The sequence below is a fragment of the Anoplopoma fimbria genome, chromosome 3 (assembly GCF_027596085.1).
Source record: "Anoplopoma fimbria isolate UVic2021 breed Golden Eagle Sablefish chromosome 3, Afim_UVic_2022, whole genome shotgun sequence".
Lineage (NCBI taxonomy): Eukaryota > Metazoa > Chordata > Actinopteri > Perciformes > Anoplopomatidae > Anoplopoma > Anoplopoma fimbria.
In genome coordinates, this window is record NC_072451.1 from 4,518,940 (window position 1) to 4,546,279 (window position 27,340).

The 27,340-nt window shown below is 39.5% G+C and overlaps 1 protein-coding gene and 7 non-coding genes across 8 annotated transcripts in view; 1 reads left to right on the forward strand and 7 right to left on the reverse strand.

The window, feature by feature from the left end:
- LOC129088580 (contactin-associated protein-like 4) overlaps positions 1 to 27,340 on the forward strand; it is an 89,330-nt gene that overhangs the window by 30,474 nt on the left and 31,516 nt on the right. Inside the window, exons 3-10 of the mRNA XM_054595938.1 lie at positions 3,925 to 4,118; positions 7,268 to 7,415; positions 8,656 to 8,865; positions 14,206 to 14,378; positions 14,563 to 14,709; positions 16,090 to 16,357; positions 20,447 to 20,596; positions 21,008 to 21,179. Coding sequence (XP_054451913.1) covers positions 3,925 to 4,118; positions 7,268 to 7,415; positions 8,656 to 8,865; positions 14,206 to 14,378; positions 14,563 to 14,709; positions 16,090 to 16,357; positions 20,447 to 20,596; positions 21,008 to 21,179 — 1,462 coding nt within the window. The remainder of the gene's footprint in view (positions 1 to 3,924; positions 4,119 to 7,267; positions 7,416 to 8,655; positions 8,866 to 14,205; positions 14,379 to 14,562; positions 14,710 to 16,089; positions 16,358 to 20,446; positions 20,597 to 21,007; positions 21,180 to 27,340) is intronic.
- trnal-uaa (transfer RNA leucine (anticodon UAA)) lies at positions 16,796 to 16,878 on the reverse strand. The gene has a single exon. It is a non-coding gene; the product is annotated as a tRNA-Leu (tRNA).
- Positions 17,164 to 17,246, reverse strand: trnal-uaa (transfer RNA leucine (anticodon UAA)). The gene has a single exon. It is a non-coding gene; the product is annotated as a tRNA-Leu (tRNA).
- On the reverse strand, positions 17,880 to 17,962 carry trnal-uaa (transfer RNA leucine (anticodon UAA)). Its single transcript has one exon. It is a non-coding gene; the product is annotated as a tRNA-Leu (tRNA).
- trnal-uaa (transfer RNA leucine (anticodon UAA)) lies at positions 18,608 to 18,690 on the reverse strand. Its single transcript has one exon. It is a non-coding gene; the product is annotated as a tRNA-Leu (tRNA).
- On the reverse strand, positions 18,976 to 19,058 carry trnal-uaa (transfer RNA leucine (anticodon UAA)). Its single transcript has one exon. It is a non-coding gene; the product is annotated as a tRNA-Leu (tRNA).
- On the reverse strand, positions 19,704 to 19,786 carry trnal-uaa (transfer RNA leucine (anticodon UAA)). The gene has a single exon. It is a non-coding gene; the product is annotated as a tRNA-Leu (tRNA).
- Positions 21,729 to 21,811, reverse strand: trnal-uaa (transfer RNA leucine (anticodon UAA)). Its single transcript has one exon. It is a non-coding gene; the product is annotated as a tRNA-Leu (tRNA).

The following is a 27,340-nucleotide window of genomic DNA, read 5'->3' on the forward strand; positions in this document are numbered from 1 at the left end:
TCCGTCAAAACTGACCTTTTGCTATGACTAAAATTCCTGTAGCTAAGATGTAGTGGACCAAATATTTTACACGGAAACCACCTCTAAACCTATCCTTCTTGAATTGTAGGTATTTCGTTTGCTTCTTTGGCATTTTGTCTTCGTTAGACATGTAAGAGAAATGAGCCTCAGGAAACATACTGAACAACAAACTGAAGCAATTGTTGTGGATTTGAAGCAGCGGCGTTGCAGTTCCATGGGATTTGTTTTGTGGGTATCTCTGAAAGCTCTGAGTCTCTGAAGGTCCAGTTGTTGGAATGACGAAAATATAATTATTTGCACAAGTTGGCAATGGTTTGCACGGACCCCTGTGCGGACGGCCTCAAGATCTGTGACCGCGCCGACTGTACACACTAAAGGCGTACCAACTGCAGGCCTGACACTCCTCAGTGTCCTGGGAAATCTGAGCAGTGCCAGGGTGCTGGATAGGAGGCCTCTCGTGGATTGACAATGTCAGATTCAGGAGGACAAATGCAAATTCTGTCCTGGTCGCGCTACGTTTGAGCAACTCTTCACACTGCGGGGGTCATGGAAGTTTGCCCAGTTTGTCAAAAACCTTGGAGGAGGCTTAAGTCTTTCTGAATATTTTGTGACAGTTACTGTGAGAGTTATGGGTGCTCGGGGTCAGTAATTAAGAGCCATCCTGTGCTTGTATAAAAGGGGTAAGGGCTGTATTCTTTACTCTCAATTTATGCAGCAATATGTTATTTTGTTGGCTTCCATCAGACTGGGACTTTCATCGGGTTGTCTGGTGCCAAACCTGAATCAGTATAGACGACCCTATAGTACTCTGCTAGAAAGATTGCGGATCGCCACCTTCAGGTTGGGAGTGATAAGCAGCCTCACACGAGGGAGTTGAAATACTTTGGGGACTACGTAGGGTAAAATTGAGTGTGAGATTAACAGGCAGATTGGTTCAGGATCAGTACTGATAGAGGCATTGTACTTGAAAACAGTGGTAAAGAGGAAGTTGAGCGTGAAGGTGAAACTCTCAATCTCTGAGTTAATCTTTTTCGGTGCATACAGTACTCCCACAAATAACACAAAGTATGACTTACATTCTACTCCTTTGTGATGGATTTGTGTGGCAGAAAGACTCTTTAGGCTCTCGGGCATCACATTGCCTCCAGCTCCTCTTTCAAAAATCTAATAGCTCAGTGCTGTCCCCTGGAGGCTTGGGATAAATTCTGTTGGTTGCTTTGTTTTAAAATGTTAGCTTCCTGCTGCTGCAACAACAAGCAGACAACAGCACGCTAACATGATGACAAGCGACATTTACATTGTTTGTTTGTCTGTTGTTCTTTTATTGCTTTCCAAGAGCTCATTGACTCCCATTGTTTGTGTGTGTGTGTGTGTGTGTGTGTGTTAATGTCTCACTCCTCCTCTGAATTAATGGTTGTTCATGATTGTGCTGTGCTCTCTTTATTTGTGTGCTGTGTGCTCAGTGGGACGCTCTTCCTTCAGAATCGTCCATCTGGCGTTGGAGCTCTGAGGCATCGCTTTGGCCTGACAAAGCACTTTCCAACACGCACTCACACGGACACACACCCTTGTATCTTTGTGAGGACACTCAATGATATAATGCATTCCCTAGCCCCTTACCCTGACCTTAACCATCACCACCATGCCTCACCCAAACCCTAAACCACTAAACCCAATTCAAACCTGAACCTTAAAACCAAGTTTCAACCCTCAAACCGTTCTTTGAAGGTCTGTCCCAATGTCCTCACTTTCCAAATAATTTCTCACAATAAAGCTAAGCTACAAGTTCACAGGCATATATTCACACACACACACACACACACACACACACACACACACACACACACACACACACACACACACACACACACACACACACACACACACACACACACATTTTGTCTCCTTTCTCTTGTCAGTTGACTGTGTCTGAAAAAAACAATACAAATTTAATGAGCTTGGATACAACTAATCAATAACCACAGCCTTTATTGAAAGTGTTTGGGGTAATGATCAACTAGGCAACACTATACACTGGAAATGCTGCAAGCTTATTAAAAAAACTACACATTTTAAATATGTATCATTCTTTCTTTCATCAAACCATCTTTTCAGTTCTTTCAACCTTTTAAATTAAAATACAAATGATCAATTTGTTACAGCACTGCTCTTTGTTTGTGATATTTAATACGGGAAAGGATGCAGACCTGCAAGGGTACTGTAAAACGAATCAATGCCTGGCACCACAGCCTCCTATTGTTGATATTCTATATAGCAAAGGATGCAGAACTGCAAGCAATCTGTACAACTAATCAATAGATCACGCCACAGCCTCTTAGCAATGCTATATTTGGGGAAGGACGCTAATGGTCTTGCATTCTGCGCAACCGATCAATGCATGGCACCTCAACCCCATATTGATGGTGTTTTGTTTCGGAAATGCAATACACAAGAATGATAGCAGTAAAGTTGGCTGTCATGAACTAATTCCAGTAAAAAAGCTCAGAGATGAGGTCAAAGAAGAAACCAGAAAATGGATCTTGTGTAAAGTTTTTTTTTAACGTTAGCAGAGTGGCACCATGGATGGCAAAGTTGGTCCCACACTTTGATCCAGACTGAAATTTCTCTTTAACTACTCATGGATTGCCATGAAATATCCCTGAAGGATGAATTTGCATGGGCTCTGGTGATCCTGTGACTTCCTCTAGCCACCGTGAGATGGCAATTTAATTGTCCTGTAATTTCACTATGCTCAGCAGTGAGCTGTATCAGCTATTTATTCTCATTATTATCTACCCAAGATCTTCCTTGTTGCCAGTGTTTTGGTACTTCTTGTAAAAAGAAAAAAAAACAAGTTTAATGAAATCTTAAGTAAAAGGGTAAAAAATGAAACACCAAAGTATGGTTTACATTTTGTACTACCTTGCAAGTGCCTTCATCATTTCAACTGTTGATTGTAGAACGAAATGTTATGTAATATATGTTTGTCCCAGAATAGTAGGGCAATCTTGTTAAAAGGCCTAATTGCTACTATTTTGATTGGATATTGCAATTGCAATATTAATGGTAATGATAATTCTTGAATCATTATTGTATAATAATTATTAACATATTAAAATGATTATTGTGTGATTTTTGTGTGGATCTGTACCAAACAAATAGGTTTTCTTAAGTCTGTAGAAAATGATGTGATATGTAGGCCAAGATCTCTGCAGCATGACAATGTTTAATTTAAAAGGGTACTTTGACACACATTTTGCCTGCAACAAATATTGTGCCTCCTGCAATGTGTAAATTGCTGTAGGCCATATTACGACAACTAACTATTTGATATGCAACCCTTTGTTGTAAAATGAATAGGTCATGCATAATGGTGCCTTTGTGTGTTGAGAAAGTGGGTGGAAAAAGTAAGAAAGTCTGTCGTCCAGACCGCCTGCTTAAAAGCATTTTGTTGTCACCTTAAAAAAATAAATATATCATTCTTAAGACAAATGTCAAACCAGCATGAAAAGCTGCGGAGGCGGCAGGTTTGGAAATTGGAAAATTGAACAAAATTTATAGAGGCTTTCATTCTGATGAATGTCTTCTTGTGATGTATGAAAACAAATGGACTCATACAATTCAAAACATGCACTGTGTCTAAAATAGATAGGGACACGCTCTGAGTAATACAGCATCATTCTGACGCATTCAATCTTTTAAATTAAATTTTCTACATTAAAAAAAATCCTGCAGTATCTTGGAATGAAACCAATCATATATTCCAACACAACAAGCTAAAAACAATTATGGCACAATCATTTGCTTATTTAGGATGTGTCGTGAGTTAAGACTTAAAGGTCAACGCACATATACCTATGACTCGTAGACCGAAATGTAAGGTATCAATCTTGTTCCCTGCAGGAGCCGGAGGTTGGTCCCCTCTCACCTCAGACAGGTATCAGTGGCTGGAGGTCGACCTCGGCGAGCGGACCAAGATCACCGCCGTCGCCACTCAGGGCCGCTACGGCAGCTCTGATTGGCTGACGTCGTACCTGCTGATGTTCAGCGACACGGGACACAACTGGAAGCAGTACAGACAGGAGGACAGTATAGGGGTGAGTCCATTATATGGTGTTTCTTCTTCACTTAGACGTCTTTCTGATACTTATTTAACAAGTCGCACTGGCAGGAAGAAACTATAGGTATCCATGGTTAACATTTATTTTGGTGCAGTGTCCCGTTCAAAGCGTGCTTGTTCGGAGTGAGTTTTCTGAAATATTATGATTAAATATGCACAGGAGGTATTATCTAATGCTTACTTTTGTTGAATTTAGAAGAAATCTACAGATGTAAATAGACAAAGTAGTGAAATAAAAACCTAAATATGTGTGTTGGGTGTTTTATTTCCACTTTTCTCAAAGAAACACACCCAAAGACACTCAAAAAAGCTAAAACAAGCAAAATAGCCCAAAATCTTAAATCTATATGTATGAAGAACAATGTGTTTTTTTTGCCTTGGATGTTTCCCCTTGACAGGACAACATGGATAGGGCCAAACAGAGGACAGTTAAAGTCTATTTATTTTTTAATGGTTTTAGACAGTACCACCTTAAGTACTCTCACAAGGTGCAAAAACAGTACTGTGGGCACATTATCAGGTAATAGCTGTTAAAATGAACCCCACTCTCCGGTTCATTACAATTAATATGCCTGCTCTACCACAGTCATATTTACGGAGGATATGGTGTTTAGCAGGGCTGGTCTGCAGGGATCAGTCCATCCTGAGGAGATAATCACAGTCATCAGCAGCCTTTGACTCTTCATTAATAATGGATGAACCGATGAAAGAGCTCTGCTGACCGTGCAGACCTGTTGCCAAAACACTTAAGCTGCCGTTGACGGACAGAGAGCGAGACAGAGAGGCAGCTGGGCGTCACTTTCCTGGCTGAGACGATGCGTTGCAGCCTGATGCGAGGCCAGATACTGAAATCAATGAGGAAAAATTCCACTGCTTTTGAGCACATGTTCAATCTCACTTTTTACAATTTTTTTCCAAGAATGACAATAACTCATGACAACAGATAGGATTACTTAGAGTGGTTTCAGCTCACGTATTTCTATGTTCACATCTTTCTATGTCCATTTTGAAGTTGCTGTATGGAAACTGCAAAATTCCATAAAACAATTGCAAAAAAAAAAAAAAAAAAAAAGGTTTTATGTTCTGTTGCGGTGCTTTTTGCCTTTGTTGAAAAAAAAGGGATTTAGGATATTCCCATAACGTGAGGATTATTGTCTTCGTCTCCGGACAGCGTAAAACATGAACAATGCTAGCTGACATGAAAGAACAATTAAAACTTGCGACATCGTAAATGTCACATTTGTCCTTTGAGCCTGACACAGTTATTTATGCACCGCCTCATCGCTTTGGCCAGTGACCTGCTTACGTCCTGGCTGCAAATTCCTATAAGGTCTATTCAAAACAGAAAGTCTATGGAAGTGGAAGTTAGTGTAAATTCCTTTGTCATTTTGTTCTAGTTTAGTGTCAAATTCAAGTCAAAGGAATTGTCATTTAGCTTCAGCTAGCTGACCTGCTGCAGTCTTTGGGTTAAATAAAAATCTACTATTAATTTTTAATCACAAATGGGACATTGTCAAGAGTTGCAGCAAAAGAGCATGTAATAAGGATGTACTGCAACTATAAACTGTAATGTCAGAAAGGCAGCTCTGCTCTGTAAAGCTGATTAATGAAGAAATCAGTCAGATGGACAGCAGAGGCAGCGAGGCATCACCTCCCACCTCCTGGTAGACACAGAACTCTTCTTCTGTGGTTTAACGTCGCACCGTTGTCTTGTCAGACTTGTATTTGTCCCATTGTGGGGATGGTGCACGGTTCAGCATGCAGCCACACGAATATTAAGTAGTTTGATTTGTGGAAAAAGCAGAAACAGTGATGCATCCTGCATGCTCCCTGTGAGCCGTACACAACAAACATGGACACGTGTTTCATTAACACACTGTGAGAATGGACATTAATCCCGGGTAAACCCTCGTTTGTTGCAGCGGTGCAGAGAAGAGCTTTTGATTAGAAGCAGAGCCGAGGCAATTTCCCCACATGGAAGGAACCGGGCTAATCTCAGCACTGAGGGTCGTCTCTGAGAGAGCAGAGGACGACTTCTCACAGCTTAAAGACATGTTGATCTGACACTCTGCATAAACTGAGCACAAGCCCCGGCACATTTCAAAGTGTTTCCCAACTTCTGTGCATTAGTCTGTCGCGCTTACAGTCAGTCAGAGGAGAACGTTGATCTGCTTTTATCGAAGAAGCTGAAGACCAGCAGAGGGGAATTTCTCTTTTTTACTTTGAGGGGGATGTAAATCTCACTTTTGTCATGTTTTTTGTTGTAAAAAAAAAAGTATGTAAATTGGACAAACTTTAAAATAAAGGAGCCGCTGGCCTCCGTAAGGGAAGGATAAGATGCTCATTATCAACAGGAGAAAACAAGAATTTCTCACCTGCCATTGTTAACACATTTTCCTTTCCATTGAGTAACTCATAAGCAACTTCCAACCCCACCTGTTGTGTGAATACACTATATATTAAACAGTATGACTGGTCATTAACAAATGTGAACACAGAAACAGCACTGTGTGAATAGACTTCCTTCCCATGAGTCCAATCAACGACATACACAGAAGTATAATCACACACACAGCAAACAAATATTTGTTCTTTCAGCTAAAAGGAACCAAACATTTCTGATACTTGGGATCAAAACATCAAAAGATACATTATAAGACTATTTAAAGTTACGCGACGTCTGAAGACTTCACTCTCTCGTGATTTCAGAGGAATTAATAAGCAGTGGGGGAGCTAGTTAACCTGCATGTCAACTTCAAGGGAGAGGAGTAATTCGGATGGATATCCAGATGAGAGAAGGCATTCATCCCATCAGTTCACAATTTATATTCCAGACTTGTTCATTATGAAACAATATCAAATTAAAAAAAGTACTTTGATTATAAAGACAAAGTATTTCCACACTGTAAGTCCATCAACAAGTAAACTCAAACATGGTTCATATGATATCTTATGAGAAGTTATGCCTAATGTTGAATGTGTTTATGTCGTTAAATTTGTGTTATATTTGGATGAAAACCTGATTTCAGTGTTCAATGTAATTCCGCAAAGTAACAAACATATAAATAGAGAAATAAATGAAACTTTTTTGGGGGTGTTTTTGATTTAATGTGTTTGTAATTTCAGTCTTTTCCAGGTAACAGTAATGCAGACAGTGTGGTTCAGTACAAACTGCAGCAGCCGGCCATCGCTCGCTTCCTCCGCCTCATTCCTCTGGACTGGAACCCCAGCGGGAGGATCGGACTCCGGCTGGAGACCTACGGGTGTCCTTACAGTAAGTCTTTTCCTTTTCCCTGGACTGAACTCGGGGTTTTCATAATAATGGACAGATATGGGGTCACGTTAGGGCGGTCTATCTCACCAATACAACTCAGACCCAACACCTAACCTGCTCTGTCTGAATAAGTTGTGTTTTTTTTTCAAAATACTGGACAGTTTCATAAATCTTCATTTTGTCAAGAAAAAAGCTGTTTTTTATCAGTGCACTGCAAAATGTAATACAATATGCAATGGGAATGTGGAAAATAGGAATGCAAATGTTCTTCATTACAACTATGCACACCGGTTCTAATGTGAATATGTTCCATTGTCTTTAATGAGGCCTGATGACTTTCTTTGTAATAGCGTCAGTGTGAACACAACAATAACTTGTCCAGACTTATTAAGTCTAAAGGGCTAATACCTACTACACAATACACAAACTAATGAGACCCCTAATTTGATGCTAATGCTAACGTTAGCTGTTGTAGATGTTTAAAGAACATGGGTGTTAAGATGTAAACTGCCCATTGCTCCGAAGGTACATTATTCCAAGACACCAATAGTCGGAAAAATGTCCTGTAGGACCAGAGCGGCCCTGTTACCCCTGAAACAAACGTCCATTGTTCCAAAGACCTATTGCTGCAAAAATACTAACTCTCCACGCAGCAAACAGGAGCACATGGCTAATTATCATGCAGAATTACCGATATCTTTCCATTACATCAGGTTAAACAAAGAATTTCATTGGTCAAACATATATTTCAACAGGCTAAATGCATGACACAAGTACCTGTATTTGGCGCAAACGTCCACTTTGACTTGACTGGATGAACTGATCATATTTGGAGGTCAAAGGTCACTGTGAAACAAATGTCTAATAGGATAAATAATGATGTGATGATATTTTGAACAAACATGGATGTAAACTTGCAACTTGACTGGCTGGTTTTGGGCGTAGAACCACGATGCAGTCATTCTTCTTTGAAAAGAGTCTTTATTAATAAATATGTACATGTTTGCTCAAACATAGTTACAGTCATTTGCTTTTCTGACTTTGTAGTTCTGTTAAAACTCTATTATCCACAATGCAGCACCACAGCTTTGCCCAAATCCCTAAACTAGAGCAAAGGTACTTTAATGTGTTGGTTTAAGGTCCTGGAATTAGTTTAAGGTATTTGTTGCTAATTTAGAGTACAATGTTGCACACTGACAATGATCATTTCCTGACCGTTGTATCTCTTTTTGTCTCTCAGCCTCTGATGTTGTGAGTTTGGACGGCGGCAGCAGCAGCAGTCTGGCGTACAGGTTGAGCCCCGGGCCACAGGGGACGTCCAGAGAGGTCGTCTCTCTGAAGTTTAAAACCCTGAGGAATTCTGGGACACTGCTGCACGCAGAGGGAGAGGGAGGACTCGGCCTCAGTCTGGAGTTGGAGAGAGGAAAGCTACTGCTGCTGCTCAGACAAGGTACAGCACAATATACTGGTATCTAGTGACAGATACTGACATCTATTCATACTGATATTTACTACATTGGAGTAGTCAAAAAGCTGTATAAACATTACGTTTATCTGCAGAAGGATAGCATGACCAAAGATGACTTGTATTATTGACATATCCACTCAACTTTTAAATTAATTTGATCAGGAAGAACACATTTTTTTGCTTGAAATGTTATTTGTGAGTCACTTCGTGGATGTATTGTTACTGAATATCTGTATAAAAAGGTGCAGGACAATATAAAGCCCTCTGAGATAACTTTAGATTGGTTGTGGTTGGCTGAGATGGACGAAACGCACGCTGCCGCCTGATTGGTTAAAATTTGGCCCACGCTCTGCTGCTGCATCTCAGTCTAGTTGCAGACGTGATGGATGGTACCCGTTCACTGTAGCATGTGTTAGGGCCGACTCTGCAAGACGTGATGCATCGCTTACAGGCTTTACATAGGGAGGTGAGTGTGTGTGTGTGTGTGTGTGTGTGTGTGTGTGTGTGTGTGTGTGTGTGTGTGTGTGTGTGTGTGTGTGTGTGTGTGTGTGTGTGTGTGTGTGTGTGTGTGTGTGTGTGTGTGTGTGTATAAACAGGGTTAAACCAGAGGTTGTGAGGCAGCCATGCTGAATCATCACCATATGGCTCACCTCTCATCAGGAACCCCAGCTGATTGCTGAAAAACTTTCTCCATCCATTCATACCCTCCCCTCCCCCACTTCATCTCTCTCTACCTCCCTCCATTCTTTCCTTCTCTTTGCCTCCTTTACCTTTTCGTTTTGCATTTTACATCTCCCTTAACAGTCATTCACCCATTTCCTCATATTTCTCTTCGGCAATCTGTTCCGTTCCACAAGTTATCTCATCCCTAAATCCTTGCCTTTCCTCCATCCATCCATTTCTTTATTTGTTTCCAAGTTCTCTTTAACTCTATGACTGAGTTTTATAATGCCACATATGGCAACACGTTAAGGATATCTCATTTGTCGTATTAATGACACAGGGAAATAGAAAAATACACGTTCTAATGATATTAGGGGTTTAGTTATTTCAGATTACCTGTCTTGTGCTTGAGGGTGTGTACACAGAAATGTATGCCAGCAATTATGATTAGCAGTAGCCACTTGAATCGGGAAACAGACAAAGGTCAAACCCAGGAAAAGATTTGGAACACAGTGATTAGGAAATAAAGACTTGGTTTGTCATGGGATGGAAAAGGAGTTAGTGCAGGGCAGGAGGAAGTGGACAGGATGGTTTGTAAGGTTGCAGGAAAAAAACAGAGCAGAGAAGAAGAATCAATACCAGGAGGTGTGTATTTGGATAATAATTGGTCAAACTTTGATTACATATTAGATTGTGGTTGAGATATCTACATCATTCATTTCGCTCTCGTCCTCCCCTTCCTAATTACTGTTGTTTGTCTCTATAGATCATCCATTCCTCTATGTGTTCAGCATCACAATAAGCCATTGTTTCAGCTCTTCCTGCTTCATATATCTCCCCATGTTTTCTTGCTTTTTTTCACTGTTGCAGCTCTCAAGCCTTTCTTGGCTCTTTTTTTTTTTGCTTAGTTGGATGCACTTCATCATTCTGTCTCATTATTTCTGTCTCTGCCTTTCTCCCTCTCTCTCTCTTCCTCTCTACAAAAGGCTTATAGGTTACACATTGTGTAATTCAGGTCATCTGCTGTGTGCATTGAACCTGAGCTCATGCACGGCCAGCTCTGCTCTGTTAAAACTAACACCTCCAGGTCTGGACCGCCTGGAGCAGTTGGATTAATGAGGCAACACTGAGTAACAGCCCTTCACTGAAACAGCAACTTTGTCCTGGTACAAAACAAGTATAGTTTAAAAACTTGATGGTGGAATTAGTAGTTGTTGTTTTTTCGTTAATTGGAATTTGGTCTGATTGAGTTCAGTATCGAGCCTCCAAGGCACTAAAACATAACAGGTGCGCTGCAGATTTACAGAAAAATATTAAACTTAAAATAAACAACAAGTACAATTAAAAAAAAGCTAATTTCTTAAAAGTATTCCTTTCATTTTCTTCCCAATTAGAATTAGCTTATATTTAAGGTGCAACCAAACGAGGGACATGTGAGTTGTCATGTCATTAGCTGCAGTACTTTTGAATGTGGTGATTTTGATATTTATTGTGTTTGTCTTCGATTTTGACATATTTGAATACATGAAATAGGACACATCTAATGTAAATGTCAGTCCATTTGCTAGATGTTTTACAGCTTGAATAAACATGGTTTAATTAGATTCATATCTGCTAAGCAAAACCATTCCCTTCTGCTTTATGTTCATCAACATGTCAGTGTGGTAAATTGTATCTGTGTTGGCTCATAAATCAGTCCTTTCCTGTTACTGAGGTAATTTTAGGATACAAACATGCTGAGGGGTTGATGGGTCCTGCTTCAGTGCATGATGTTATCTGTGAGGCCTTGTTTGATTCAAGCGCATATAAAAAGTCAGCAAGCCAGCGAGTCAGCGTGCTATCTGAAATATTTGCTTTCCCAAACTGTGTCTGAAAATTATGTTTGGAGTTGATTACAGTGACAGCAGCTCGAGTGTGAATAGATTTAATGAAATTGCAGACAGGATTCTTAAAACAGAAAGTGTTTGGCAGAGGCTGCAAAGAATAAGGCGAAAACATGCACCCTGTCCCTCCTCAATATTAATAAAATAATGATGCATTCATTAGCAGTTTTTCAATCTGTTATTTGTCTGAAGATTTTGATGAGCATATTCGCTCTTCTTCGGCAGCAGTGTTACAACCATGACTTTATGTCAAGCGGAACAAAAGAAGTAACATAAGAAGTTTTTCCAAACTTTGCGAAAAAACGGGGCGAAAACAACAAGAAAAGGCTGCTGAAGCACTTTGAGTGTAAGCTCACAATGAATGGCATGTATGAAAAGGGAATCCAGCTAATATTGCAGAAACGGAAGAAAAAAAGGCATAAGGGTCCAAGTCAATAATGAAACAAAAGTCCACACTAAACTAAACTAAAAAATCTAAAATAACTTAGGGCATCTTTCCAAAAACGACTCAGCGCCTCAGCGTTTTTACATTTTTTCTTTTAAAAATGCTCGGAGCATATACGCTCTCTCCTCATTGGGAACAATTGAAAAAAACACTACATGGACACTCAGTTAGGAGCTGATTACACCTTAGTGTCATCTATTTGTTTGATTTGGTAGACTGGGGTTACTAAAAAAAGAGCAAAACGTTTGCACACCAGTAGGACGAAAAAACCCTGATGAAGGCCTGTGTACCGAAACGTTGTAATTAAATATATCTATATGCAAGTGAAGAAGACAGTGTGCGTTTTTTTTGTTCTAGACGGGTTTCTAACAACTAAAATAAATAGCAGAGGTCCCCTGCGTGGTTTCCTTAAAGTCATCAAGTAACGAAGATAAACAAAGGTTTAACAGAGATGTAAGGTGCTATCAAGACAGAGTTTCACCAGTTACAAACTCAACAGCAGCACCAGCCCAACAAACAGCTCAGTGGCATTTAAAAAAAAATACAGCTCCACTGACGATGGAATGAGCAATCAGACGCTCAGAGAGGGGGGCGTGGCAGACCTGCAGCACATAGTGAGAGAGCCAGATCTTATCCAACAAGAGGCCAAAGAAAAGTCAGTGGACGTTAAAAGACTTCCTCGTTCAGTCAAAAACACCGTAGCTGCGTGCCAAAACACACTTTTTCTTTTTACTTTCAGTACATACTGCAGTACACACTATTACATGCAGTACGCGTTCAATTCGGACATACTACTTCCTCATGGCACCTTGAACTTTGACCCTCTCGCTCATATATCCTGATGTAGAACATTCTGGTATTTTTGGCATACTACATTTGACATACTATGTATTGGGACATGCTAAATCTTATCCTTGCATACTAAATAGTATGGTATTATGGGTATTTCAACATACAGCCAGATTTGCAACCGCAAATCTGATTTACACCGAATACCAAGGAGTTAATAGGTCTAACATACTAGCTCCATGAAATTTATTAATTCACATCCATGCACCAAAGATACTTTTATTTATTCATCTTATTTTTTTTTTTTGAGACCCCACGATCTCTCTTCTGTGCCACTCTCACACTGAATTTTTCACATCTGCTGACCCGTAGCTTGTTAATCTTTCCTGCACACGTTCATGCTCCCCTCAGGAAGTGACCTATTGATTTCTGGTGACCCGCATCACAATTCATATAATAATCTTGCTCAAGGACTTACTGGCGGTACACAAAGGACACCACTGGTTTTCCCTGTTGGCCCATAACAATAACACTACTGACTGCCCTGTCAAGAAACATACATGTGGAAGTATTGCTGTCACTTCTTAACAAAAGATATGACATGTTTTTTTTCAACATTAAGACCTCGATACTGAAAAAAAAGGTTAAACCAAAGAGGAAAATTAAGACATAAAGAAAAGGAAGGAGGGGGCTCTGTATATTAACATCAATTCATTTTCTATTTGTTCTCGTATTGATTTCTGCTTTCTTCTTCCAGTCTTTCAGCCAGTAATCAAATCATGCATTCTATGAAGCCCTCGATCATAATGTCTTCTCTCTTCCGTACCTCCAACATCATCGGATTCTTTCCCATCCTTCCTCTCATATTGATCTCACTGTCTCTCTTCACTCGTCCCGACTGTAACTAATCACAATAAATATGTTGCCAGGGCAGACGTATCATGAGGTCTGCATCCTAACTTTCTCTCTCTGGATGAAGTTGTTTTTCTCAGACAAATAAACCCTCTCCCATAATAGTCTGCATTATCAGAAATACATTTGTCCATCATCTTCAAACTGTCTCTGTCTCTCTCTTTGAAGTTGGAGTCATCTCTCCCTAAAGAATATCTAATACATTTTTAATGGCTGACTGTTTTCAGCTCTTTCTGCAATTCCGTCTTTCAGCAGAAACCCAACGTTTCTCTCCCAGCGCTTTAAGGGATGCAGAAATGGATCCACTAATGTGGAGCTGCTGGTGCTCATCTATCATTAATAATGTCTCACGATGTTTACGCTGCAGTTTTTCAGATTTTGCATTATAACATATTTGGCCTTGGCTCTCAAATATGCTGATATCTTGAAGTCCCTAATAAAATGAGACAGGCTGACCTCGATGTGCCCCTCTCTGTGGGATATTGAGAAAATTAAAATATTCATCACAATAAAGAAGATTGTATTGGCCCTGGTGTTAACTTCTCTTTGCACCAGGTCAGATAATTGAAAATAATCTTCATATACTCTCTCTTGTCCCCTCACTACTCTCTGCACCTCTTCTCCTTCCAGGTACTCCTTCCTCTGAACCCCGGCGGCTGGCTTCCCTCGGCAGCCTGTTGGATGATCAGCATTGGCACCATTTAGCATTGGAGCGGCGCAGCTCTCACCTCAACCTCACTGTGGACAAACACATGCAGAGGATTCAAATCCCTGCAGAGTTCAACAGCTGGGACATCGAGCAGGTGGGATGACAAAACAGGATTTAAGACATTATTGTAACCAAAATACACCAGCACTTTTTTACCCGAAAACTGTACAACCACTGAATGTTCAAAATTACCTCTGACCCAGATACAGTGTATGTTGTATTTATATTATCTAATGTTCATACAACCCTCTGTGTGTATCTTTTTTGTCCCCTCACAGCTGAGTGTAGGGACAGTCCAGAGCCGAGGCTCTAATAAACCAGTCGTCTTCAAGAGGAACTTTCACGGCTGCCTGGAAAACCTGCTGTACAACGGCCTCAACCTGATAGAGTTAGCTAAACACAAAGATCTCAAAGTCACAGTAATGGTGAGTTAATCTAGCTAAGCATTACCACCTGCAGTTAGTTCACTCTGTGCTCTTTTTTTTCTGAGACGGTACAGCATCAATCACTGGACTACAACCTCTGATACCAAAAGATAAATAAAACAAAAGAAATAAAACATTCTACTTGGAGTTTTTTGTGACTTTTTTATGAAGAATTTAACACAGTGCATACATAACCAAAAGACAAGCATGTTCATAGTGATGTAGTGTTGTGGGTCATGTTTTATTTTGTTTTAAGTAACACAGTTGTTTGTTTCAGTTGTCTTTTTCACTGGTCAATCTTGTGTGGATTCATTCCCTCTGTGTCAGATTTCCTTTGTCTCCACTGGGATTCAATCTCTGGCATTATCTGGCTGCTGCTGCTAAATGGTATAAACAAGCTGCTGAACTGGTTAATGAAGCCAAGACAAAAGACTGTAGACAGTGGTTAGATTCCCACTAATGCCTCCTCATCTTGGCCATTAGGACCTTCAGATGTCTCTACATTCTCGATGAGTGGAGAAGGCTCATCAGGGAGAGGCTGTGAAGCGTTTCTACAGGGAGTAATACATGTTCTCTCATTACAGTAAAGTCCCAGGCAGCAGAAAAGGAAAAAACAAAAACATGAATTCTTGGTAAAGAGGTTCAGAGATTTCCCATGCACGGCTAAAGATCTAATAGAGACAATTTAACGTTGGCTCTGTAGCTCTTAAGGTGCTAGCCGCAAAGTTATGATCCAATTTAAAACAGAGACTAAATGGTGCTTCATACAGCTCTGTGAGGGGGCATTAACACAAAGAGCATCCGAGTGTGTCAGTGCTGTAGCCTTTTGAGGATATTTAAGTTATCTTATACACTTTGTTGTGCAGTAGCAAAGCCCACTCCCAACTTGAGTTATTGTACGTCACTTTAACTGCACCACAAAGGGCTTTTGGATGTCATCTGTGTTTCCGGAGCATTATTAAGATAGCAGGCTGATATTCCCGGCAGAGAGCTGGGACTGTAATATATAACTGCTGCAGTGTTTGCAATGGACCTGGTGTCATTACCACTACTCAAAACAATGGGCTGTAACAGAGATGTCAAGATATTGTAGTACCGGGCTTACTGTATGCTACTGTATGTTATTTTATTTTCTTTCTTTATCTTTTTACCCCCATGCTAGGTGACTTTGGTATGCTCAGTTTGCTCTCCTAATCTTATTCTAAGCCTTGATGTTATCAGTATGGAAATACCGATGTCCTCTTAAGGTGACTTGCTGATGAGATCAAGTGACACGAGGTCGCATCGGCACGCCCTCTGCAGCTGATTAATATTCATGTTTAATGTTGTTTAATCTCTCTTGTAATCATTTTCTTTTCTGTTTTTTCTGTCCCACCACAGGGCAATGTGACCTTTTCTTGTGCTGAGTCGGTTTCCGTCGCCGTGACGTTCCCCGGCCCCCAGAGCTTCCTCCAGTTGCCGGGGGCGACTGCGTCCTCGTCTGGGGGTTTGTCCGTTGGGTTTGAGTTCAGGACGTGGAACAAGGCGGGGCTTCTGCTCACCTTTGACCTGCCTCAGGAAGGGGGCGTGGTCTGGCTGTACCTGAGCGAGGCCAGACTCCGGATACAGATCCATAAAGCCGGCAGAGCGCTGCTGGAGCTCAGTGCAGGTAACCGTACACCTTTAGGTCCAAGTTAGTGGTTAGTCTTATATGGATATTGAGAACATACTGTGTCAACCAATATATGAGTGAGACAAGTCTGAAACTTTTTAAAGAAACCATAAATCAGGTGAATAAAAAGTGTATATTTTTCTTAACATATACACTTTTTTTAGTTGAATATTTTTTTCTGTCCCATTTCATGATCAGAACAGGTATAAATGACGTGGTGCCTGTTGTAAATGCTTCATCAAAAATCACCTACGAGGACAGGGATTTGTACGCCTAATGACTTGGTGACACTTTTGGACTTTAGCAGTCCTTGCGTGTCAGTATAACAACACTGTGTTTTGAATATAACTACCATCAGATTATTGACCCAAAATTCCTGAAACACTATTGATGTCCACAGTAGTTGAGTATTCAAACCCAATGGTAGTTAACATATACCAGGAGTGGGGTTCGAACCCACGAGGGCTCATGCCCATTGGATCTTAAGTCCAACGCCTTAACCACTCGGCCATCCTGGTCACATTTGACATGTTGTATAACAGAATGAAATAAAATATGAATGGCCGGGCCTGTTGTGTATGTATCACCTAAAAATCACTTACCAGGACAGGGATTTGTACAGATTTTAAGGGCAACACCTAAATCACTGGGTGACCCTTTGGACTTCAGCATTGCTCGCATGTCAGTATAACAATACTGTGTGTTGTCAAATCCATTAACACTTAACATATTGACCCAAACTTCCTTAAACACTGTTAATATGTCCAAAGTAACTGTCCACAAATCCATTAATATTTAACATATACCAGGAGTGGGGTTCGAACCCACGAGGGCTCATGCCCATTGGATCTTAAGTCCAACGCCTTAACCACTCGGCCATCCTGGTCACATTTGACACAATGTATAACAGAATAAAATAAAATATGAATGGGAGGGCTCGTTATACATGAGTTTTAAACCAACAAGCACATCTCTCTGTAATAATTCTAAAAATTTAAATTAGTCCAGAAGCCTTTACTTTATAATCTACTGTATCATATTTATAACCAAAGTAAGTGTTGTGCAGCTGAAGAAAACACTGTAAGATGACTGCGAAACTTTTGAAAAGAAACCATAAATCAGGTGAATAAAAAGTTTTAAATGGCCATCAGATTTTTACAAATCCAAATATCCTCTACAAAAATGAGATATTTTTCTAAACCCAAACTAATGTAACCTTAGTTGGAGTAATGATATTCCTTATCGGCTTTGAATTATTTTTTCTGTCCTATTCCATGGTCAGAACAGGTATAGATGATGTGTGCTTGTTGTAAATGGATCACCTACCAGGACAGGGATTTGTACCCACAAAGATTTTGAGGGCAATGCCTAAATCACTTGGTGAACCTTTTGTCTTCAGCATTCCAGTATAACAACAAAGACTGTGTGTTAATTTGAATATAACTACCATCAGAATATTAACCCAAACTTTCATCCAAAGTAACTGTCAGTTGAGACATCAAATCAAATACTTAACATATACCAGGAGTGGGGTTCGAACCCACGAGGGCTCATGCCCATTGGATCTTAAGTCCAACGCCTTAACCACTCGGCCATCCTGGTCACATTTAGCACAATGTATAACAGAATAAAATAAAATATGAATGGGAGGGCTCGTTATACATGAGTTTTAAACCAACAAGCACATCTCTCTGTAATCATTCTAAAAATGTAAATTAGTCCCGAAGCCTTTACTTTATAATCTACTGTATCATATTTATAACCAAAGTAAGTGTTGTGCAGCTGAAGAAAACACTGTAAGATGACTGCGAAACTTTTTAAAGAAACCATAAATCGGGTGAATAAAAAGTTTTAAATGGCCATCAGATTTTACTAAATGGCAAATATCCTCTACAGTTAACAGTGGAAGGGCTAGTTGGGAAAGGGGATATTTTTATTTACCCAAACTAATGGAACCTTAGTTGGGGTAGTGATATTCCTTATCAGCTTTGAATGTTTTTTTCTGTCCCACTTCATGGTCAGAACAGTGTGTGCCTGTTGTAAATGCTTTATCAAAAATTGCCTACCAGGACAGGGATTTTTACACCTAAATCACTTGGTGACGCTTTTGACTTTAGCATTGCTCGCATGTCGGTATAACAACACTGTGTATTTGAATATAACTACCATCAGAATATTGAGCCAAACTTCCTGAAACACTATTGATAATATGTTGAGTATTCAAATCCAATTCAAACATTTAATATATACCAGGAGTGGGGTTCGAACCCACGAGGGCTCATGCCCATTGGATCTTAAGTCCAACGCCTTAACCACTCGGCCATCCTGGTCCCATTTGACATGTTGTATAACAGAATGAAATAAAATATGAATGGCCGGGCCTGTTGTGTATGTATCACCTAAATATCACTTACCAGGACAGGGATTTGTACAGATTTTAAGGGCAACACCTAAATCACTGGGTGACCCTTTGGACTTCAGCATTGCTCGCATGTCAGTATAACAATACTGTGTGTTGTCAAATCCATTAATACTTAACATATTGACCCAAACTTCCTTAAACACTGTTAATATGTCCAAAGTAATGGTCTACAAATCCATTAATATTTAACATATACCAGGAGTGGGGTTCGAACCCACGAGGGCTCATGCCCATTGGATCTTAAGTCCAACGCCTTAACCACTCGGCCATCCTGGTTACATTTGACACAATGTATAACAGAATAAAATAAAATATGAATGGCCGGGATCGTTATACATGAGTTTTAAACCAACAAGCACATCTCTCTGTAATCATTCTAAAAATGTAAATTAGTCTAGAAATAAGCCTTTACTTTATAATCTACTGTATCATCCTTATTACCATAGTAAGTGTTGTGCAGCCGTAAAAAAAAAAAAAAACACAGTAAGATGACTACAAAACTTTTGAAAAAAGACCATAAATCAGGTGAATAAAAAGTTCTAAATGGCCATCAGATTTTTCCAAACGGCAAATATCCTCTACAGTTAACAGTGGAAGTGCTAGTTGGGAAAGGGGATATTTTTCTTAACCCAAACTAATGTAACCTTAGTTGGAGAAATTATATTCTTTATCGGCTTTGAATATTTATTTCTGTGACAGCTCATGGTCAGAACAGTGTGTGCCTGTCGTAAATGTATTTTATACAGATGTTAAGGGCAACACCTCAATCTCTAGGTGACTCTTTAGCATTCCTTGCATGTCAGTATAACAATTTTTATATAACTACCGTCAGAATTAGGACCCAAAGTTCCTGAAACAATATTGATAATATGTCTAAAGTAGCTGTCAGTTTAGTTGTCAAATCCAATAATACTTAACATGTACCAGGAGTGGGGTTCGAACCCACGAGGGCTCATGCCCATTGGATCTTAAGTCCAACGCCTTAACCACTCGGCCATCCTGGTCACAACTGATACCAAGTTTAACAGTAAAAATTGCCGGGATCGTTATACATAAGTTTTAAACCAACAAACACAATCTCTGTTATCATTCTAAAAAATAAAATTAGTCCAGAAGTCTTTACTTTATAATCTACTGTATCATCCTTTTTACTAAAGTAAGTGTTGTGCAGCCGTAAAATAACACTGGAAGATGGCTGCAGTGTGCTCTTTGTCAATAAGAAAAATAGAGGAGATAATGAGATATTGATTTATTCCCTCAACTGCTAACAACTAACTGATTCACAAGGCAGACAGAGCGTTGCTGCTAGTTGTTTCAGATCAATCAGACAAAGAATGCAGGAAGCAGATGACACAGTGGTCTGACCTCAACCTGCCCCTGATGGTTTTTGCTATTCCATTTGTACCAAGTCTACTTCCAATCTATACACATTGTCCAAATATTTTTTGGGGGTTTAGACTGACTAATATTCTTCTAAATTCTGTGTAAGAAACACTGAATGGGCAGGTCATGGTGTGATAGGATGTCTAATCTGATCATTACTTCACGAGTGCCTAAGCTTGATTTCAGCCTTGAAGTGTTTTTTCAGGTGCAGCCATGAGCGCTTGAGAAGAACTAAATCTATTTTTCAGCCAAGCATGTGTTAATGTTTATTTGGCTCGTAGGTTCCGCTCTGAATGACGGTCAGTGGCATTCGGTGGAGCTGAACTCCAGACGAGGTCGTCTGAGCATCACTGTGGATAAAGAGGAAGGAGGCAGCGCCCAAGCCAGTCACTCATTTCCTGTCACCGTAGACGGTCACCTCTTCTTTGGTGGTAAGACTGCAGCAGATCAACTGTCTCTTTCTGTTAAACCCTGTCAAGCATCAAACATTTATGTCAAATTTGATTGATGATTACGATCTAAAAATAAGTGAATGAAATTGTGTTCACACAGAGGGATCACTAGCAAAACTGTGAATCTTTACCCATAATGCAGTATTATATTTTGGCAACTAAATTAACCAATTACAGTGACAGGTCACATTATGATCAATGTATATCTCTGTCTGTCTTTCAGTATTATGAATTTCATTGCTCATGTCAATTTATATATTTCTTAGACAAGCGTAATAAAGGTCAAATGTGTCAGCTCATGTCTGAAAACGTGTTTTATCTGACATGATAGTTTATGTGTTCTTTTTTATTATTTTTCTCCTACTGATGTTCCCTCTGTATCATTTTCAGGTTGTCCTGTTGAAGACGACAAGCTGAAGTGCAGAAACCCCTTTAATGTCTTCCAGGGCTGCATGCGTCTCCTAACTCTGGACAACCAAATCGTGGACCTGATATTAGTGCAGCAAAAGCAGCTGGGAATCTACAGCAACCTGCAGATCGACATGTGTGGAATCATCGACAGGTCAGTTTGTATCAAAACTGCACTAAACAGTGACATGTCGGACAGAATTCAGCTGCCGTGATCGGTGTGTTCGCTCACAGAGGTGAAGTAAATCTGCACAGAGCTTTGGCTTACTTTGACAAACTGATTACAAAACTATCTCATTTGCAAACCTTCTTGACAATGCTGACCTTTGAGTTCATTAATACTTATGCAATACAACATGAAGGAAGTCATAATATTAGCAGTGTTTCACTATCCAATTTAACAGAACTCCACTCTGCCAAAGCATACTAAGAAGTTCTTCTAACACCACGTAGCTTCCAGCATGATGTACTTTGTGAGAACGCATGAATGAATGTTGCTGTGACACTTCCTGGTCAGACTGGACATGGACCATGTGTGTCTTTTTTTGAAGTTGTTGCATTATTTCCTTTCTCTGTTATGAAAAACCAACTATCAGGAGTGTGATTTGAACTAAGTGAGAAATGAGAAGACCTGTAATGTTTAATGAAATGATGATAACTCTCAATTGAGGTCTATAATGATTTCCAAATATCAATTCATGCTTACTAGGAGTGGGGTTTGAACCCACGAGGATTATAATCCATTGGATCTTAAGACCAACGCCTTAACCACTCGGCCATCCTAGTGACAACGGCTGTTATTTTCATTGGCTAAAAAACTCACACATTGTGTTCATCGGCAATAAACTTAATTCTGCGTACGAGGCAATAAGGTTTAGCCAATCAAAGGCAAAGTAGTGCCTCTGATATGTCCAGGAGTAGGAGTTTTATTCATAAGGTCACTATATCCCAAGAATTTAAGGTCTAATAACCCCACATATCACACTGTAGGACCTATTATGTGAGAATGCATGAATACATTTTATTGTGCCACTTCTTGGTCAGACTTTGCACAAATAATGTGTCTTAAGTTGTTCCATTATTTTACAAATGAACCACCTTTTGTCAAAATCCGACTATCAGGCGTGGGATTGAACCCACAAGGATTTGTGGGTTCAATCCCTTGGTCGTCCAGGTGAGATGAGCAAATATCTTAACAGGTCAAAAAAGCAATCTTGTGAAGATAAAGAAGTGGAGAGAAAACAGATCAATATTTGATTGGATTTCGGACCCTATATCTACACACCACTGAGATTGCGTGTTTATTCAATGGTAATTACCAGGAGTGGGGTTGGAATCCATGAGAGCTTTTTCCATTAAGATATTTAGCACACTGCCTTAACCACTCAGTCATTCTGATGGCTTTAGCTTCTCTTTACTGAACAGGAAAATAGCAACAGTGTGTGTGGACAAAAGACCTGCTGTTATTTGTACAATACATGCAGCAAAAGCACTGGAACACATCTGTTATAATAGGGTTCTAACCTTTCACAATACATATATAAGAACGATCTGCAGCTGTTGTTTGCTGTAAACAACAAAATATTTAAATATTACATATAGTACAAGGAGTTGTATTCATTAATTCATTATATCTCTTGAATTCAGGTCCAAAGACTGACGACATCATAGTTAGAATTACATAAGAAATGTCGAATTACTGCATTGTACATGGAAGAGATACATCATTTGTTTTTGCATTCGTTGTCAGCAGAATTCAAATAAAGCCAGTGTGTAATTAGTCATAAATAATGAGTACTTGTCATCATGAGTGCTGGTTAAAAGAAAGAAATATATATACTTTGTTGTTGGACAGAATCATACTATTACAAAAGGAATTGTTTTGTAATTTATTATTTAACAAATATAATTTTGTTTTCTGAAGTCAATCACTTTTGTTGTTTACCTATTTGCTTATCTAATTTATTCAGAAAACCATGGAAAAGTCTGTCTCTTGCAGCTTCTAGAATTTGCTTCCCAGGCGAAAAACCCCCACAAAAGGTGATTTGACAAAGAGGAATAGCTGCGTTGTTCTGACAAACAGTCGTGTGTTTTGTTGGTTCTTAAGCAGAAATGTTTTTTCACTCCTCAATTGTTCTGTTATACAATATTTTTTGAGAAGGAACTTTTTGTTCATCTTTTGTTTTTCTTTCTCTTTGCTGACAGTCATATGTTTGTGAGGGGAATAGGCAGCATTTTAGAGAGATACTGCACCATCCAGGACACACACAGACAAGCATAAGCCTACACACACACACACACACACACACACACACACACACACACACACACACACACACACACACACACACACACACACACACACACACACATCTTCATGGTGAAATTCACAATTATTGTTCAGTGGTGTGACAATTGTATTCATGCAGATATCTGACTGCTCTGCTTTGAATTTTCTTTTCCATTTTTAGCTCTTTTGTGTTTTTGATTTGTGTCTACATTTAAACATCAGTGATACATGCAATTATAGCAATTAGTTGAAAAGAATATGTGTAGATATATTACAGGAATGAACAGTCCCTATCTCCACCAAAGTCTTGAGAACTACCTTGGCAAAGTCAATCTAACCCCTAACCCTAACAGACTGGGAATTTTCAAGAGGGAGGCTTAAAGAGACAGGCACTTAAACGGAGCGTTTCAGATGGAGATTGAATTCAAGGTATATTCAAACAGACATTATGAGAAAAATGATGTGTTTTTTAAAACATTAAAGCATGTAAACATGTTCTATTTGAAACCTAAAGTCCAAGTATGAACCCAAAATGAGCTGATGTGTCTCCTTTAATTGACGATTAAATTAAGTTGAGTGAGCTTATTGTCTGGCATTGGAGACAGAATAAATAGCGCACTTCTTCTCCAATTGTTAAAATAATTTAGAAATTGTTGCATTAATGACATTTTAAAGAAAAAAAAAAATCAATATTTAAGGGACAAATGTGCTATTCATGAAAATAAAAAGAAGTTCTCCTCGGTGACGATCTAAAAGCTCCGAACGCAAAAACTGAATACTTTCTATCTGTTGGTATAAAAATATTGATTACTCACTTTTTTTGCAGATGCAATCCAATGCAGCTGATGATGGCACTTATGTTTGTACATAAACCGTAAATAAAGTACCTTATGTTTGATTGAAATTACTTGGTAATAATAAATAAATAATTTTTCAATGCAAGTTATTGATGGTAAGATGATACATGAAAGTACAAACGTGTGTGTCATCAATAACACTGCAGGGTCAGAGCAAGAACGTCAACCTAAGCAGATGACACAGAGAGAAAGAGAGACATGTGGGAGGGAGCACAGAAAAAAATCAACAAACAGCTTTCCAGTTTTGGTGTCGTGCCAAATAGCAGCACAATTGATGAGACAATTACAACAATTATAAGCCCTCCCCTGGGGCATAGCACACACACACACACACACACACACACATACACACTCTCACGTAAACAAAGAAACACACATACCAAACATCCAGTAAACTGTACGTAAACACCAACATACACACAAATATTGAGCTAACCACATATCCTTGCCGGAAAAGGAGAATCTGCTTCAGTGGTTTTAATTAACTGCCTCCCTGTCTCTCCATTAATAAGATTATTCAGCAGTTTACGGCTCCTGCACGGATCTGACTTTTCACTGAAACAAACCCACAAAAAAAAATAATCCTGTTTTCCAGTAAAGAGAGAAAAATAAATCTACCTCATGCTGTCTCACTGTAAACCTGCTGATTGCATTTTGGGCCCATGGGACATATTGTACTGTAAAGTCAGGTGGAAAATAGACTCACCGGCATGGCTTCAATGAGGAAGTCATACTTCAAAGGAGGTTATTACATCTGCAGCGGCGTGGATGTGTGTGTGTGTGTGTGTGTGTGTGTGTGTGTGTGTGTGTGTGTGTGTGTGTGTGTGTGTGTGTGTGTGTGTGTGTGTGTGTGTGTGTGTGTGTGTGTGTTGTTATTATTGTTGCCAGTAGCAATGATTTGGCCTAAGGAAAGACTCCATTAAGAACACAAATGGAGCTCAAACCCACAAGGGGCCCACAACACCAGCCTAAAACCTTTTGTCACCAATTGTGCCTGCTTCTAAAGGTCACTTAATAAAAATGTGAAGAAGAAAAGTGTTAAGATTCATGCTAAGTATTTCATTGTTATTGAAGTGGCCCTATTATGCTTTCCACTTTTTCCCTCTTCTTTTGTGTGTTATATATATATTTTTGTACATGTAAAAGGTCCGTAGAGTGTAAAACCTGAAGTCCACGCCTAAAAGGAGTTACCCTCCCCCTCAGAAGCTCCTGAGCTCCTGAAACGACTCCATTGAATTCTCTCCTTCACTTCTGTAACTTTATGAGGTCACAATGTTACGTAAGTGACGTAAAACTCCTTCTGGCTGGTTTGGCCCTCAAACAACAAAAGAGAGAGACTGAGCGGAAGCTTTTTGAAAAGTGAAACATTAACCAATCACAACAGAGCGGGCTAGCTGACCAATCAGGGCAGACTTTGCTTTCTGGAGGGAGGAGCAAGCGCTACAATGGAGCGTTTCAGAGAGAGGCAGAGAAGAGGTGCTGCAGGACAGAATGATGAGAAAAACAAGGCGGATTATGAGCATTAATGCATGTAAACATGTTGTAACTGTAACTTGCATATGCACCCCAGAAAATAGCATAATAGGGCCTGTAAAACATAAGAATTAGCTTTTTCTTATATTTTCATATTGATAATTGTCTGTTTTTAACTGTTTGATATAACAGCCTATACTGATTCCATCTCTTAACGGTTTTCACAAACGTTTTTAATGAATTTGTAGAGGACTGATTATTTTCTAAGACACCTGAATCTGTGCACCAGGCTTTTATTTATGTCCAACTATAGCATGCTGATAAAGATGGGTATGGGGTTCTGTTTGGTTTGGCGAGTCTAAATTGGCCATATGGCTCACAGAGCGCTGCGGGATAGAGAGCTGTTGGACCCTGAGTTAGTGTTTTAAAGGATTGTTTTATGGGCGCCTCAGGGCTGAGAGTGAATACTGTGTTTCCGTGAATGACATTTCAATGGATGTGTGGTTTTAAATGAGGCTGTTTGCCGTCTGAAAGAGACTCAACTGGTTATCCATCTGTGACACCGCATTGTTTTGTCTCTGCAGAAGAAACTGCACGGTTGTCAGAAGATATCAGTGTTATGTTCTCATGATAGATGTGTGGGGAGGAAGTGTGTGTGCCTGGAGTGTGTGTGTGCATTGGGGAAGGAGTTATCTGGGTTATACAACATTGTGACTGGTGCGGGTTGTCTTATTGATAGGAAAGGAGAATTCAAATAAGCTTTATTGGCATGAATGTTCAAGTTAAATCAGCTAAAGCTAAATCACATACTCTTGAATAAATATATTTTACACGAGAAAGATACTCAAGTCTCCCACTCCTTAACCTGTTTTTTTTTAATCTTAGCAATGCACCATCATCTCTGTCATCATCTTCATCATCATGGGCGAACAAACAAATGAACGCCAGCCCCCAGAATCATATCTGTTGCACACTTAATATCAACAAAAATGATAAGACAGCATCAAGCGGCGGTAGTTTAGGTTTAAATTAAATTTTGCTTAATAGCTAACGTTGGATCACTGAGGTGTGGAGATGAATGGAGCCAAAATCACTCTCCAGAGTCAGCGCTTTTACCTAAATAAAAGGGGAGGATGCAGATTCTGTACAGTCATCTGTTTTCTCTTCAATATTCCCACCTGGGTTTGGGCAAACACACACACACACACACACACACACACACACACACACACACACACACACACACACACACACACACACACACACACACACACACACACTGTCTCATACGTTTACATTCAAAACAAGCGTTTCTGGCCTTAAAAGTAAAAGTAAAACATTTTCTCTGAAGGACGTTTACTGAAAAACAGCTGCAAAGAAGTGTTATTATGTGTCTTCTTACTGCAGCGGTTCAATGTTCTTTCTTGTCAAAATTAGAAACAAAGTGTTTCAGAGAGATTTTTTTCACAAAACCTCCCACAACATGTTGCCTAAATGGAAAAAATGACCTCCTCCAAATATTAAAGATGAAATATTTGTCCCTTTCCACCAGTTACATGATTCCTGACCCACCTACATAAGGTTGGCCATTACAAAATATGCTTGTGTAAACATAATTTGATGCTTTCTGCCCATTTAATGAAAAAGATTTATGTAACAATGAAATGTTTTTCAAGCACGGTTTGTTTTTGTGAT